At 59.7% G+C, this 14,372-nt stretch overlaps 1 protein-coding gene across 14 annotated transcripts in view; it reads right to left on the bottom strand.

The window, feature by feature from the left end:
- NFATC1 (nuclear factor of activated T cells 1) overlaps positions 1-14,372 on the bottom strand; it is a 125,696-nt gene that overhangs the window by 54,284 nt on the left and 57,040 nt on the right. For all 14 annotated transcript variants that reach the window (XM_070627997.1, XM_070627992.1, XM_070627989.1 and 11 more), the window contains exons 6-7: positions 12,418-12,558; positions 1,875-1,930 (exon numbers count right to left, since the gene is read on the bottom strand). In XM_070627997.1, coding sequence (XP_070484098.1) covers positions 1,875-1,930; positions 12,418-12,558 — 197 coding nt within the window. The remainder of the gene's footprint in view (positions 1-1,874; positions 1,931-12,417; positions 12,559-14,372) is intronic.

The raw sequence follows: 14,372 nt of genomic DNA, 5'->3' as shown, positions 1-14,372 counted from the left end.
TGAGCCTGAGCGTGTGAGGCACTGAGCATGGTGAGGCTCCAAGTGTGCCAAGCACTGAGCGTGTGAGGCTCTGACTGTGTCAGGCACTGAGCATGGTGAGGCTCTGGGTGTGTGAGCCTCTGAGGCACTGAGCATGGTGAGGCTCCGAGTGTGTCAAGCACTGAGCGTGTGAGGCTCTGAGTGTGTCAGGCACTGAGTGTGTGAGGCTCCGGGTGTGTGAGCCTCTGAGGATGCGAGGCTCAGAGCATCAGCGGGGCCTGGGCATCACTGGAGAGGAGCGGTGTTGGGAGCACGGGTCTCTCCTGGTGGGAGGAGTCGCTCACCTGACACCAGTCAGAAAGGCTCCAGAAGGCGCATTAGAGCCTGGAGAAGGAAGCTGAGTCTCAGGTAAAAGACGCTTCCTCCTGGCAGAACTGCCCTTGATGAGAGCGGAGGCTGGGCTGCAGAGCCAGAGGCTGTCAGAGCCACCCCCGGGGCGGCTGAGAGTCTCCCCTTGCGACTCGGCATCCTGCCAGCCAAGGGCATCATTTACGTGGGTCACTTCAGTGAACCCCATGCCCAGGGTCCCCTGTTCACACGACAGGAGTCCAGGACCCACAGGGAGAAAAGTCAGTCCTTGACCTGAGTGGTGTCTCTGAACACTGACCCTCCCACCACCCTATGTGGTCAGGAGAAGGACCGTCCATGCCTCTGCAGCAGGCGGTACAATGACCACAGAGCCTGGGAGAATTCTGGACTTCAAAGAACCCCTCGCTAGCCGTGGCATTTTGATGTCAGCCTAAGATTCCTGCTGCTCTTGAGGGACTAAGCGGACACACTTTCCCAGTGGAGGATAGCGTCCAGCTGTCAACAGCCACTGCGAGCGCCACTGGTCTGAGGCCATCAGTTAAAAGACAGACTGCCAAAGGCTAAAACAGCAGAACCGCAGGAAACCCACACTAAACATAAAGACGGGAGAAGGAGGGATGGAGAGGCACTGCCACGCGGACAGGAGTCAGAAGAGCCGGAACAGCCATGCAACTCCAGATAAGAGACAGTCTCCACCAATAACCAATCATTACTGCGCAGGTGCCTGCACGTGTGAACGGTGCCGAGAAAGCTGCAAAAGGCCAAGTGTAAGGATGGGCCCCTGCGGGCAGCCCACCTGCAGGCCCCAAGCCTGGCACATGACGATGGGGTCACGCCATGTGCACGCAGATGTCCTGCACCTACACGTCCACCTGCTCGCTCATTGGCAACGGAACAAGCAACCTTGAGTGGCACAATTACATCTGAGCTCACACCAACTTCATGTTCAGAATGGGAGTCTACTAAGTCGTGGGTGTTCTTCGAGGAGAACACGTACTAAGACGGCCCTGCCAAGGATGCTGGTGGAGCCGTGGGGCCCGGCACGCCCGGGCAGGAGTGGCGCCCACTCAGAGGCTCAGAACAGCCCATCTTCCTGGGGGCGATGGGGCGATGTGGGGACTCCTGGTGACAATGACAGCCCAGAGGGTGACAGAAGGGTCCCACACCACGGGCATAAGAGTGGGCCCCCATGTCCTGGACCGTGTGGCTGAGAGCTGTTACTGTCAGGGTTTACAAAGCACTTCCTGGGTAGAAGCCTCTGCCCCGTGTGCCGTCTGGTCCCGTGTGGCCACACTGTCTGGTCCTGGGTCGTCATTTTATTTTGCATCCTCAGAGCTGGTTTAGGAAGTGTTTTACAATCATTTCTATGTCTTGTCTGTGACTCTATCGGTTATTTTTATTAGTCGTTTCATTTTAACAAACAAGATGCCACGCGCCTCGGGCCAGGAACCCCCTCCTCCAGCCTGACGAGCCCCTGAGAAATCCCTGGCAGCACCCTCGATGCGGCACCTCTGACCGATACTTACTGGCTTGCACAGGTCTCGATCGGTTTTCGCCTCCATTTCCCAGATGTGGTGGCCATCTAGAAGAAAGGGGCAGCGAGAAGTCTGTCACTCTGTGTGCCTGGTTGAGTGCACCACCCCGAAGACGCCTGCCTTGATCCGGGCAAATGGGTCCCCTCTGATTAGGGGACCACCCCTTGCCCGGCTAGGGCCATCCCGGCTATTAACTCGAAGGAGCGGAAAGTCACTCATGCGGGACCCGCGGAGAGCAGACGCAGGCCTGGAGGGGAGAGGCTACAATCATACCCAAACTTGGTGCAGGGGATCTGGGGGCCTAAAGACCCCTGGCTTTGCCGGGGACCACAGGGCGGCGAGCCCCAGAAACCTGCCCCTCTGCCTGTGTCCACAAGCACATCTCCAGCCCCACACCGACCACGGAAGGGTTCCCACGCTCCACTCTCCCAGGGAGCGTGAGCCCAGGACAAAGACAGGCGACCCCAGTAAAATGTGCGCTGTCTCCAGCCCCGGACCAAGGTTTGCATCCTGGCTCTCCACCCGCAGCTCCAGCCGCAGTGCACACAGTGGGAAGCACGGGCCAATTACCTCGCCCCCGCAAAGCCCGCAACACCCTCTGTGCTTTTGGGAGTGGAGTCACTCTAATGAGCAAGGGCCCAGCAGCCAAGGTCCTGCCTCGCGCAGAGGAACTGCTGGGTAAATAAGAAAGTCCTTTCTCTGACTACTTCTGGCCACATCAGGGTATATAGAAATGCAAAACACAAGGTATTTTTAACCTTACCCCAGTGGCCGTTTGCATGTTTAAAAATCCCGAGGGTGCCTGTGAAAGGGCCATTGTTCTCCTGGCCCCAGGCCCAGGGAGGGGAGGTTCTAGACCCACGCTCCTGGGAAGGAGTTTGGACACCCCTCTCTGGTGAGCACACGGTTTGGGGACTAGTTTGGGTAGTTAATTTGAATTAATGGGTGTCAGTCTCCGACAGAGGCCTCTTTCCTCGCCATCTTTTATAAAATCGGTTCCCCAAATGAACATGTATAGCTAGATATACTTAGTTTTTGCTTATGCTCTGTTTTCAAAGAAGAAATTATAAATAAATTAGACAAAATCTCCTTTCTCTCCCTCGTAGTGCCGGCGGGCAGGGGTGGAGGGTGGAGACAGAAAGGAAATGTGAGTCACAAGGAGGCCGGCCGAGAGCAGCGCCAGTGTGCCAGGACCACAGCAGCCCCTCGGGACGCGAGGTCCCAGCACAGACCGTCCACCAGATGAACCCACTCAGGACAAAATGCGGACCCACAGCCCAGGGGATGCCACCCACGTCTCCTCTAGGGAAAAACAACAGGAAACTACAAACACAGCCCTCGGCTCTCACAGGCACCAGGAGCGCCACAGAGCAGCACACTTCCCCGGGTCCTGTGAGCTCAGGACTCAGGAGAAAGAAGCGTCCTTAACTCCGGGCACAGGTGCGGACAAAGGATGGAGGATTCAGGTGCCGTTGCCGGGAACGTGGGCTCCTTCTGAGCCATGCTGTCCACACCTGCTTGGGACTCGCTGTCGGGCCCCAGCCACCCCCCACTTGTTTAAGGAAACAGAAATTACTCTTCCTATAACCAAGTGTCCCATGTTCTTGGTGCCTTTTAAAAACAACTTAAAAGTTTTTCTTATGACCGAGCCTGTCTTTGCCCCCCAGACAGAGCAGCTTTAGGTGCTATACTCTGAGCTGCTGGGGGCAAAACCCAGCTGCTGCTCAGTCTTTGCCTGTTGACAGAAGCTGCCAGATCAGTCTGAGTTTCAATAAGGAATTCTGGAGAACGTCCAGGCCCTCCCATCAGAAGGGGGAGAGGGAGGGCAGCGAGTGTGTTGGGAGAGGGGAAGGGAAACTGAGGCCAGAAGGGCCAGGGATAAGACATTCAGCAAAACCTCACGTCGCATCAGCAACAAGGGGAACCCAGTGCCCACAGAGCCCTCCATCCGTCCTCCAGGAGGGGCCAGTGACCAGACTCGGCCTCCCCATAAATGTTTTGCAGGTTCATTCGTGTATCGAGAATTAAGTGTAATGCAGGCATGGAGGGGTCTGTGGGGCCCACCAGCAGAGGACATGCTCCACCGGAGGAGTCTTTCCCCTCCAGCACCTCCTGGGCCTGTGGGACGCCTGTCATTGGAGCATCTCCCGGGGGCTGGCAAGCCATGCAGTCCCACTGTGTACAGCACTTCCAGGAGCAGCCAGGCCCAGCCACCCGGCTCAGGCACACCACCCCTTCACAGCTTTCGAAAACGCCGACCCTTTGAGTCACAGCCTAACACAGCACAAGCAAACACATTTAGACACTCCCATTAAAAGTTCAGCTCTGGGACCCCACAAAGTGCCCCCCTGCGCATTCCCACCATGAAGGTCTTTATATCTGTGGTCGATTAACAGCCCAAGGGGGCTGGCATTTGGGGCTTCTGTTCCTGCTTAGGGATCCTAAGAGAATTGTCTTTTAAAGGCCAGTGTCTATTTACAGCCAGAAACGTATGCACAGCAATGGTTCAGGGACAAGACAGGACCGAAGCAGCTTAAAGATGGCTGACAATTTCGGACTCTTTAGAAAATTACACAAATGGTTCTCACTTCCCCTGGCACTAGCAGTGGCCACTGACTGCTGATGTCACAGGAGCTGGTGCCGGTCAGACCCCTTGCCATCAGCCTCTGGGCACTCTCCTCTGTACAGCGCAGGCCGGCCTGGGTGTTGTGCAAAACTTGAGCCTCTGCTAGGAAGGGAAGCAGTCGGCCTGAATGTGCCTTTGTGCTCCAGCCTTATCGAGAGCTTGCTGGCTTCTCAGTAGGAAACTGTGCACAAGCCCAGAAGTAAAAATATTCCGAATCATTAGGGAATTCCCTGCAGCGTGAGTCATAGGAAAGGCTTCCCCGCCACGCCCGCCCGAGGCCTCCACAGCCGGGCCAGCGGTGCGGCCGCATGTCCCGCCACACCCTCGGGACGCTGGGGTTGAGTGGGGTCCTCACAGCAAGCCCCGAGCTTCCTCAGGAGCCGGAAGAGCTTTCTGGGGACTGTTCCGGGGTCGTTCTTCGATGTCTGGAGAGTCCTGAAGAGTCACAGCATTAACTAAAGTGGTTTGACGGTCACACAGCCCAACGGTCAGAATGGAAACAATGCAGGGCCTCGGTCAGAAAGTTCCTCACTTAAGTGGCATGACGCCTGCTCCCTGGCACCTGGGTTACTCAGGCCTTCGGCCATGCAGAGGCCGTGCCCTCCTCTGTCGTCTGTCAGCCACGGGAGCGGGCTGCTTGTTCTTCACAGATCCCTGTGGAGCGCAAACTGTGTGTCCGGCCTGTGCGTTGGACACCCAGGAGCCACCAAGGCCAGTGTGCATGAGGGCGACACCGCCCTGCCACCAGGCTGCCGGCGACCAGGGAAGGCAGCCTGCGAGGTGTAAACAGGTGGTCCCCCTGACTCCTGTGAGGCCGCCACAGAGGAGACGCCGGGACCCTGCACAGGGACCTAACCCACTTGAAGGATCAAGGAGGGGAACCTAGGACGCTGCTCCTCAAGGAGTCAGGGTCAGCCAGGGTGGGCAGGGCACACCTCAGCCGCATGTCCACCCACGGTGAGCATCACCGGGCAGGACGTCTTCATTGCCTCCTCCATCCTCCGACTCTCGCGCTCTGGGGCAGCCACAGAGCAACAGCCTACTTCCCCCAGAAGAGACTCGAGTGAAACAGAAATGAGCCACCCGCTGTGGACTCAGCTGGGCGGGTCCAAAACGGAGCCCCCACAGGCCTGCGGACAGGCCCTCCTGCCCACACCCGGCCAGCCCCAGCCACACAACCCCACTTGTGCCCCCCACCTCAGTCACTGTGCCCTTTGGGGAAAAGTGTGGCCAGGGGCCCCACGAGGCGTGAAGCTGAGCCCCCACCTCCCAGACCAGCATCTGATCCCCTTCCCGCCCCCTCCCTCGTCTGTCGGATGCTGACCTTGAGGTCAGCCTGAAACCCCACAAGGGAGTGGGAGCCCCCCAAAATCTCCCTACACTGGGGCAAAGGTGCTCCTGAGAGCTCTGAGCTGGGCAGAGAAGGGTGGGTCTGGGGCTGCTGACCCCAGAACCCCAGCAGCACCTGCCCCACTGAGCGTGGGTCACCGCCCTCAGGGGTCAGCCCCCTGGACCAGCTGACACGGGTGAGCGGGGTGACGACAGCTGTCCCTGTGCACGGACGTGGCCCTCCCTACCCTTGCAGTGCCAGCGCCAGGAAAATCTGAAAGGAGAGGTCTTTCCCCCATGCCAAGTCATGGCTTCCGGGTGTGTGAGCGGCACCACAGCCAGCTGTCTGTCTCTGGGCAATTCCCAGAAATCCTTTAGGGACCAGCATGCCTAGGAAGTGGGGCCTGCAGCCCTGTGGCCACGGCATGAACTGGGGCTCCTGCAGCCACAGCCCAGGGTCCAGACCCTGGGGGGAGGTGCGGGCCACTGGCCAGGCCTGCTGCTGCATCGTTGCCGCGTGAGCACCAGGTGGATGACCAGAGCGAGCGAAACATGACCCGTGCTGGCTCTGCCCCAGCTTGACTGCACCGGAGTGGAAAATCTCAGGGTGCCTAGGCCCCCTGCCCACCCAGGCTGCCAGGCGCGTCACCCGCCTGCAGAGCACAGCCAGGACGGCAGGGCAGCCACGCCCCCCAGGCAGTGAGGGGGCTCTTCACACACTCACACATCCTGACACACTCACACTCATGTACACACACACCACACACACTCCCAAACTGGCCGTTCAGGTCTGGGCGTCCCCCAGCCGCCCAGCTGCACCTACCCTTCATATGGATCCTGCATCGCGACACTGCCACACTAGGAAGCCCGCATTGTGAACAGGTTCACACTTAACAAAAAGAGAAACGACATGAGGACCCTGGCCCACACCCTGTGCTGCTGGGAGATGCGATTTCCCAACACGCACTCTGTGAGCAGCAGCCATGCCGGCACCATCAGGGGCGGCGGTCCACTGGCTCGGCGGGATGAGTTGGAGCTGTGGCCTGAGGCCCCTCATGAAGCCACTTGCAAGTGTCTTATCTGGGGACACGGGGACCCCGAACGTGAATTCATCTAAGCAGACGGGTCTGAGAGCCACTGGGACCGGGGCGCCGTGGAGGCACAGCGCAAGGAGGCACAACACGCCAGTCGCTCACGCACACACTTGCGTGACACACAGGCACACAGCTCAGGAAGCCCTCGGACCAGAGATGCACACGTCTCCTCCAGGCCTGCCTCCTTCCCCGTCTTCCTCAGGGACAGCTCTGGGAGGACAGAGCGGATCCGTTCACCCGTGCCTCCTCCCTGCCCGCAAAGAAGCATCTCAGGGCAAAGCGGCCGTTTTCCTGCTGCACCTTCTGGAGCAAACGGGGCGTCTGTGAAACACAAGGGAGGGGAGGCGTGTGAGCTCGAGGCCTACCTCCCTCCCACACTCACAGATTCAGGGACGCCTGCGTCTGGCCGTCTACCCTGAACCCGCACATCCTGGTGGTTTCCCTTCACAACGGACCATCATCAGGGGCATCTTCACGGGCGCTCAGGCTAAGCTGGTAAACAGAGGCGAGGACAGCTGCAGCCTCACCACCTTTCTCTGAGCACCTTCCTGCTCGCCGGCATCGTTCTGTCAGAGGAAGGGGCCTGGGGGACGCTGCCCCCTCTTCCGGTCCCTCTGCCGCCCTCCACCCAGCGCGATGGAGCAGTGCACATCAAGCAACCCCCTCCACGCCAGCCGCTGTGCCAGCCTCCACGGGTTCCTCTGCACCCAGACCTTCCCCACAGATGAGGATGGAGCAGCCACACCAGGCGGGTGACCGATGGGGCTGCACATGGTGCTCCTGGCACCTCCTCCCTCCTACAAGAAAGCTGGAGGCTCAGCCAGGGGACAGGGCTGAGAGGAGGAAACCAAAGAAGGGCCTCGTCAGGCAGAGATCCCACCGCGGGAACTCGGGCAGCGGGAACTCGGGCCAGTGCTGACGGGCTGCCCTTGGAGATCAGGGTCTGGGGGTTGTCCTCACCCTGCAAACCGAACTTCAGGGGAGCAGCCCCCACGGAGCCAGTGATGGAGAGACGCTCTCCTGGCCCTGAAAGGAAAGCCGGGTGCAGTCAAGGTGACGGGGCTTGGGAAGCACGAGTGACCAGGGGCCACAGCACCATGGGCGCCCACCTCCTGGGAGCCTGCAGGAACTGGACACTGGGGTGCACAGGCCCTTCCATCACAAACACCAGGAGCAGCTCCGGCTCAGCAAAGCCAGCGGCTGGCCACAGGCCCCACAGTCAACACTGAGTTCGTGTGTCATGTGGCCTCAGAACAGGTGTCCCGGGACCCTCCAGTCTCATCCATCCCTGGGCCCGGTGAGCATCGCACTGATGCAGTCCCCTTGGTCCCTCGTATCTCGAGGGCTCTGAAAGTGTGTGAGCCACAGACACACAGCTCCGTGGGCTCCCAGGCGGAGCCACCCAGACCTCTTGGTAAAGGCCGACGGCAGCAGCCAGACCCCAAGGCCAAAGGACCCCAGGGCTGGCCACATGGCTGGGGTGGCCCTACCAAGACCATGGCTTGCCTCTTCTTTAGCTTAAATTGAGCCAGCTTCTGCATTTGGTTCCGGCTGGGCTCCAGCTCTCGGGACGGCGTAGGAACCCACGAGTCCCAAGGAGGTGAGCCCTGCTTCTGTCTTAGGGAATTTAGCAAACTGTGTGTGAGTATTTGACAACATCCACATCTTTGCCACTTTTTACTTTCATGCTGACGATGACATTTGCTGAGTGCTGCCCACGAACACATTGTCATCTCTTTCCCGTGAGGACGGGTGACAGCCACACCCTCATAAATAAACTTGGTATGATGAAGATCGAGCCGAGGGTGCTGGGTGGGAACTACTGAGGCGAGCAGCCCACCGCGCCAGGACCCGGGAAGGGCTCACAGCAAAGGGACAAGCCAGTGCAGACCCCAGGCTGGAGCAAAGGGGTAGGGAGCACCAGGGCCGGCCGTCAAGCCAGGACTGTCTGTGCTGGGTGAGGGGTCTTAGTAAGGGTCTAAGCACCTGTGAAGAGGTTTTGAAAGACAAGTGGTCGAGTTTTGTGGTGGGTGGTCACTGGTGGCCGCAATGAATGGGGCCTCCACATTTACACCTGGGGGGATCTCCCCCGAGTCTGGGCGTTTCGGACCTGATGGAACCCCAGATGAGGGGGAGCCCTGTTCATGGTCCAGGCCCACGTAGGGTGTCAGAGGCCTTGCAGGAGACCTCTCGGGAGACCCTGAGACCACATGCAGAGAAGACCGCCATCCGGCCCCAGCTGACATGCCAGCTCGAGGTGGCCGCACAAATTACCCTGAGTCCAGCCCATGCACAGTCACCAGTAGATGAAGTGGTTGTTGTTTGAAGCCCCTAAGTTTTGGTGAGGTTGGCTATTCGGCAAAGTAGCCACAACGGGCTTCACTCAAGGTTCCCAACAATTGCAGCAGAAGAGACCAGTGACTTCACAGAAGGCGCTGTCTTCGGCCTTAGCATCAAGAACTCGATGTTAACCCACTAACCCTCCGAAACCTTAGCCTTCTCTTCCGTCTCAGCCCATCTCCGAAGCAGAGTTCATGTTCTTCAGGGGCGTCTTCTCGGTGTTTCCATGTAAATTGGACAAGAGTGCCCCCGGGTTGTTTCAAATGTTCACAAGGGTGTGCAAATAGATGCCTTGACTCACAGATCTGAAAAGAGCTACAGGCCCTTCAGTGGGAGAGAGGGGGGAGGGTCACCATTTCAATTCTCGCAGGTGGACATCTGCAGTCTCTGAGGCCGGCAGGTCCTGCACTGCCGGGCGTCCTGCACCTGACTCTCGACCCTCCAGGTGTGTGGGTGCCCAGGCCTCCACACACAGGCTTCCATGGCTGGGACAGCGTGTGACTCCTCGGAGGAAAGGCCTATTTCACACTGGGCCTTCTGCACGCACAGTAAAGACCTAAGGGAAACCACAGGACTCTTGTAGAAATCTCCACCACTCACGCAGACAGAGCTCAGCGCTGCTGTGTCACGCTCTGATCACCGCCATTGTGACACTTCTCACGCAGTCCCCGTGGCCCCTCCTCCTGCCTCGGCTGACCCACAGGGACCGGGCTGATGTCCACCAGAGCGGCCTGCGCTGCTGGCCATCGAGGATGCCTTGTTCCAACTTGCCGAATGCAGTGACAGCCGGGGCTCAGCTCTCACCTGCTCTGTCACCAAGAGGAGAAAGCACGCCCTCCCTGGGGGGAATGCACTACAGCCAGCCCCCAGGCAGAAGGACCCACTCCTTGACACACACAGAGCTCTGAGTCCCTGGCGCCGTGAGCCCGGAGCAGCTGAAGGGACGTCCTGTCGTGGAGCCGGCCCACCCACCAGGGCCTCCGAGGAGAGGGAGGCGGCCCGGGGAGGAGAGGGGGGCAGCCTAGAGAGGAGAGGAGGGGCGCCCTGGGGAGGAGATGGGGGCGGCCTGGGGAGGAGTGGGGTGGCCTGGGGAGGACGGGTGCTGACTTGTGGCACAGCAGCTCTAGTGCTGCTTCTCCGACAGCAGCAGGAGGGTGGGAACACTGCAGGGCCTCTGGCGAAAGAACACGTGTGCACGTCTGTTTCCTTCTTTTGAAAACGTGCGACTTGGTGAACATGTGTGTGACACGCAAACAACCTTGTTTAAACACAGACATGGAGTTAGAACAGGGTCCACACGTACCACCGTGCTGTCCACACTTCACTTGTCACAGTGCGGGGCGTCCACGTGAGTCCAGTCACCACCCTCCGAGCTGCTGCAGGTGGAAGACGGTCGAGGACAGGCCCAGGAGATGGTGTGCGACAGACTGGACTCTGCCCCTCTGAAGGCCAGGGCCGCCCGGGGGAGGACAACAGTTGACATTTGGGAACCAAGCTCCCCACACGGCAGGCAGGTGGCCGACCTCCACGTGGCACCCATGAGGCCACAAAGCGAAGCCCCGTGACTGAGGTGACAGCCCGGCCGTGGGGAGTGTGCCCTGCAGTGGGGGCCCTGAGGGCACCCGCAGCAGCCCGAGAGCATCCTGGGGACCCTCCGGTCCTGTCCTGCCGTCAAGATGATGACTGGTCCAGGAAAACAGTACAAAAGGCTGCTCGAGCTCTCTGGATATCAGCCCAAGGGAGCTGCAGCTCGGGACAGCTCTGAGCACGAATGTCTCGCCACAAGAAGAGCACGCTCCTCCTCACCACGCACAGACACATGTTTAAAGCTCAAAAGGTCAAGTTATTTCACAATTAACCTCCTGCAAAGAAGGCTGTTCCAGCCATGCCAGTGCTTCTCCTTGTCGGCACACGGGGTTGAGTTTTCTCCATAGTTTGAAACACGTTTTCCAATTATGTACATGATTATATAGCAGACCAAGTTAAATGTGAGAGACTTTTAAGTCCATTTTGATTGAAGTACCTTAAGTTTCCTGCAAACTGTACAAAATCAAGGCCCATTATGGAGGCTGAATGCCTCTGCGGTTTTCAGTGATTACCGTGAGGCCTGCCCTGGCGCTCTCAAGAAAATTTCGATTGGGAAATGTGAAAAAGGAAAACAAGCCACCAAACCCGAGCACCGCGGGCCCCTCCCCACCCGAGTGGGCACAGCACCATGCCGAGGGCCTTGGGCTGCTCTCCAGCTGCAAGGAACCGGCTCCAGAAACAAAGCTCGGGGTGTTAGGGAGAAGTGAGGCCTGCACGCCCTCGTTGCTGTTCACGTGTGCACCGAGCAGCTTCTTCGTGGACACGGGGGTCTGGAGCGGTGCCACACGCTGCATCTGTCCTGCCGCACACCGAGGGGCTTCTTGCTCTGGGTTCCCAAATAGCAGAGAAAAGACACTCTTCACCTTCAGACCTGCAGCAGCCTCTGTCCACAGCTTCCTCTTCCGAGCACACACATGGGAGTGTGCGCACGCCCACAAAGATGAGGTCTACACACACACACACAGGTGAAGTCTACACACACACACAGATGAGGTCTACACAGGCACAGATGAGATCCACATTCGCATGCACACAAAACGGCGGCGGGTTCTAGAGGCCACCATCAGGAAGAGAACAGCAGCGTCTGCCTCTGCGTCTTTGGGGTGCGCACCAACAAGAAAGGGGGACTGAAGGATGCTAAGTGGGTGTGGAAGGTCTCTGGGCCTGAGCGAGGGTCCCACCGGTGACTGTGGCCGCTCTGCCTCTGAGGAGGCCGATTCTGAGAAACGAGAGGAGCTCGTCGGTGCTGCCCAAGACTCGGCCTGAGCGGAGCAGGAGCAGGCACCCGAGAGGGAGGCGCCCCGCAGCGCAGAGAGGGCGCACGCCGGGCCTGGCGCGTCCCCACACCTCAGTCCCTGCGGTGTTGACAGCGAAATGTGTAAGAAGACCCGCGACGGCTCCAGAAACGTGCACTCACCACTGGACGCAGCCCTGGCTTTCCATGCAGGCCCCGAGCCCAGCACACACCACCAGCGGAGCGGCCGCTCCCCACCCCCCGAACAGCTCCCACCAGTGCCCAAGCCAGGAGCCACACAATGGCCTCTGCTGAGGAAAATACCTGGGGCCTTCTCCACGAAGACGACCTTGGAGTCCTGCAGGAAGTTGTGGCCGGACAGGACCATCTTCTTCCCGCCGAGCACAGGGCAGCTGCTCAGGCTCTGCTTCTCCACGAGGGGCAGCTCCTGGGCTGACCGCTGGGCTGCGTGGGGTCAGGAGAGCGAGAGTGAGTGACAGGCCTCCCCAGGCCCCGCCTCCGCACAGCATTCCCCGAGGGCGGCCGATGGGTGGCCAGGCCTCAGGAACGGCACGTCCAGACCATTCCTCGGGTGAGGAGTGTGAATGGCGTGACTCGTAATGGAACAACAGTGCAACTGCGCACCTCACCCGCTGTGTTCACAGCCGTCTCCTGAGCAGGACGCAGCACTTTACTCCAGGTCAGAGTGATTACCAAACAGAGAAGGGGAACAGCATGTCTGATCGGCCCGTGCGAGAAAACCACGTCCCTCAGGGACGTGCACACGTGCAGGTCTGTGTGCATGAACCTCCATGTGAGGGGCGTGCACACTCCCCACGAGCAGCCTGCTGGTGCGGGAGACGCCCCAGCAATCTGCACAGAGGACGGAGCATGCCACTCTGAATGGACACGGCCTGATCACAGCGAAGATCCCTGCCTGGATGCCCGGGTACCGTGGGAACGGAACGTGGTCTCAGGAAGCTGGCAGCAGCCATGAGAGCCCCCACCCTGGGGCGCTGTGGGAGGGGCGTGGGGCCAGGCGCTAATGGAAGGTAGGAGTCTCCAGAGGCAAGGCATGTGAGGGAGGTCCCAGAAGAGCCAGGAGCCCTGGGACAAGAGGGGCTGGGACATGGAGGCCGTCGGAGGCCTGGATGTGGGTCTGAGGGAGCTGGGAGGGGGCGCTGGTAGAATCACCAGGTGGCAGGGAGCAGACCTGGAGCAGGGCTCTGACTGTCCGGGGGAGGCAGGACAGGCAGAAGGACGCAGGTGCAGCAAGGCGGCCAGAAGCTTCCGTGCAGAAGCAGACAGCGAGAGCGGGCACTTCTGCAGGCTGCACAAGCCAACGGTCCTCGCAGAGTCACCTGATAGCCAGGGACCCATGAGTGAGGCTCCCACTCCATCTTGGGGAGGAGATCACGGTGCAGAAAGGTGGCGTGACCCCACGAGCCGTCCATAGTGTGGAGACAGGCGCCTTCGAGACCAGACGTGAGGGATCGGCAAGCGGGGAGGTGAGGGGAGCACAGGGCAGAGACCCCAACGCGGGGCAGGAGCTGGGGGACGGGAGGAAGAGCCCCTCTGGCTGAGGTCAGTCGGCATTCAGGTCAGAGGCGAAGGAGCAAACCAAGACGCCCCAGCTGAGCCTGGGAATGGGAGCCGGGAGGACGGGGGGCTTCCTGAGACAGCCCACGCCCGGGGCTGGGGGTCCTTAGAGGTGCGGGAAGGAGGAGAGGCCGCTGATAAGCCATTTCCTGGACAAGGAGATGTCTGACAGCGGCCAGCAGTGCAGCTGGGACGACTGTATCTTCCTGGAGAGTCCCAACGACACCTCCCTGGGGTCCCGCTCTCGGGTCAGGAAGGAGGGCCACGAGGAGAGGGGAGCCGGGAAGGAAGCGATGCTGAAGCAGAGGGGCTGCGGTGTCCCATAGACCGCTTCACCAGTGACCCCACGTGCCAACAAAAGTTAACAAAGTCATCGCAAGAGGAAGCTGAGCCATGAGGCCTGGCCCCTGTGGGAGCGGAGCGTCCGGCCCTGGGTGGGAGCATCGGCGTCACACCTGGGCAGCCCACCCACATCAGGGAAGAGCAGTGAGTCGCTCGCAGTCTTACAGCTCCAGGTTTGTCCAATCACCGGACCACAGGCAGAAGGCCATTTCTCAAGCTTCCTGAGATGTGAGGGGATTAACTCAAACGTGATCAATGAGAACATCTCAGAGCTTCGGGACTAACCTTCTTTCCTTTTTATTCTCCCCGTCAGTGTGGGGAGTTGGGGGCAGGCCCTG

This window comes from Equus przewalskii, chromosome 7 (assembly GCF_037783145.1).
Source record: "Equus przewalskii isolate Varuska chromosome 7, EquPr2, whole genome shotgun sequence".
NCBI classification, from domain to species: domain Eukaryota; kingdom Metazoa; phylum Chordata; class Mammalia; order Perissodactyla; family Equidae; genus Equus; species Equus przewalskii.
Note: the sequence above shows the minus strand (reverse complement) of the source record. Positions and strands in the feature narration are given on the sequence as shown.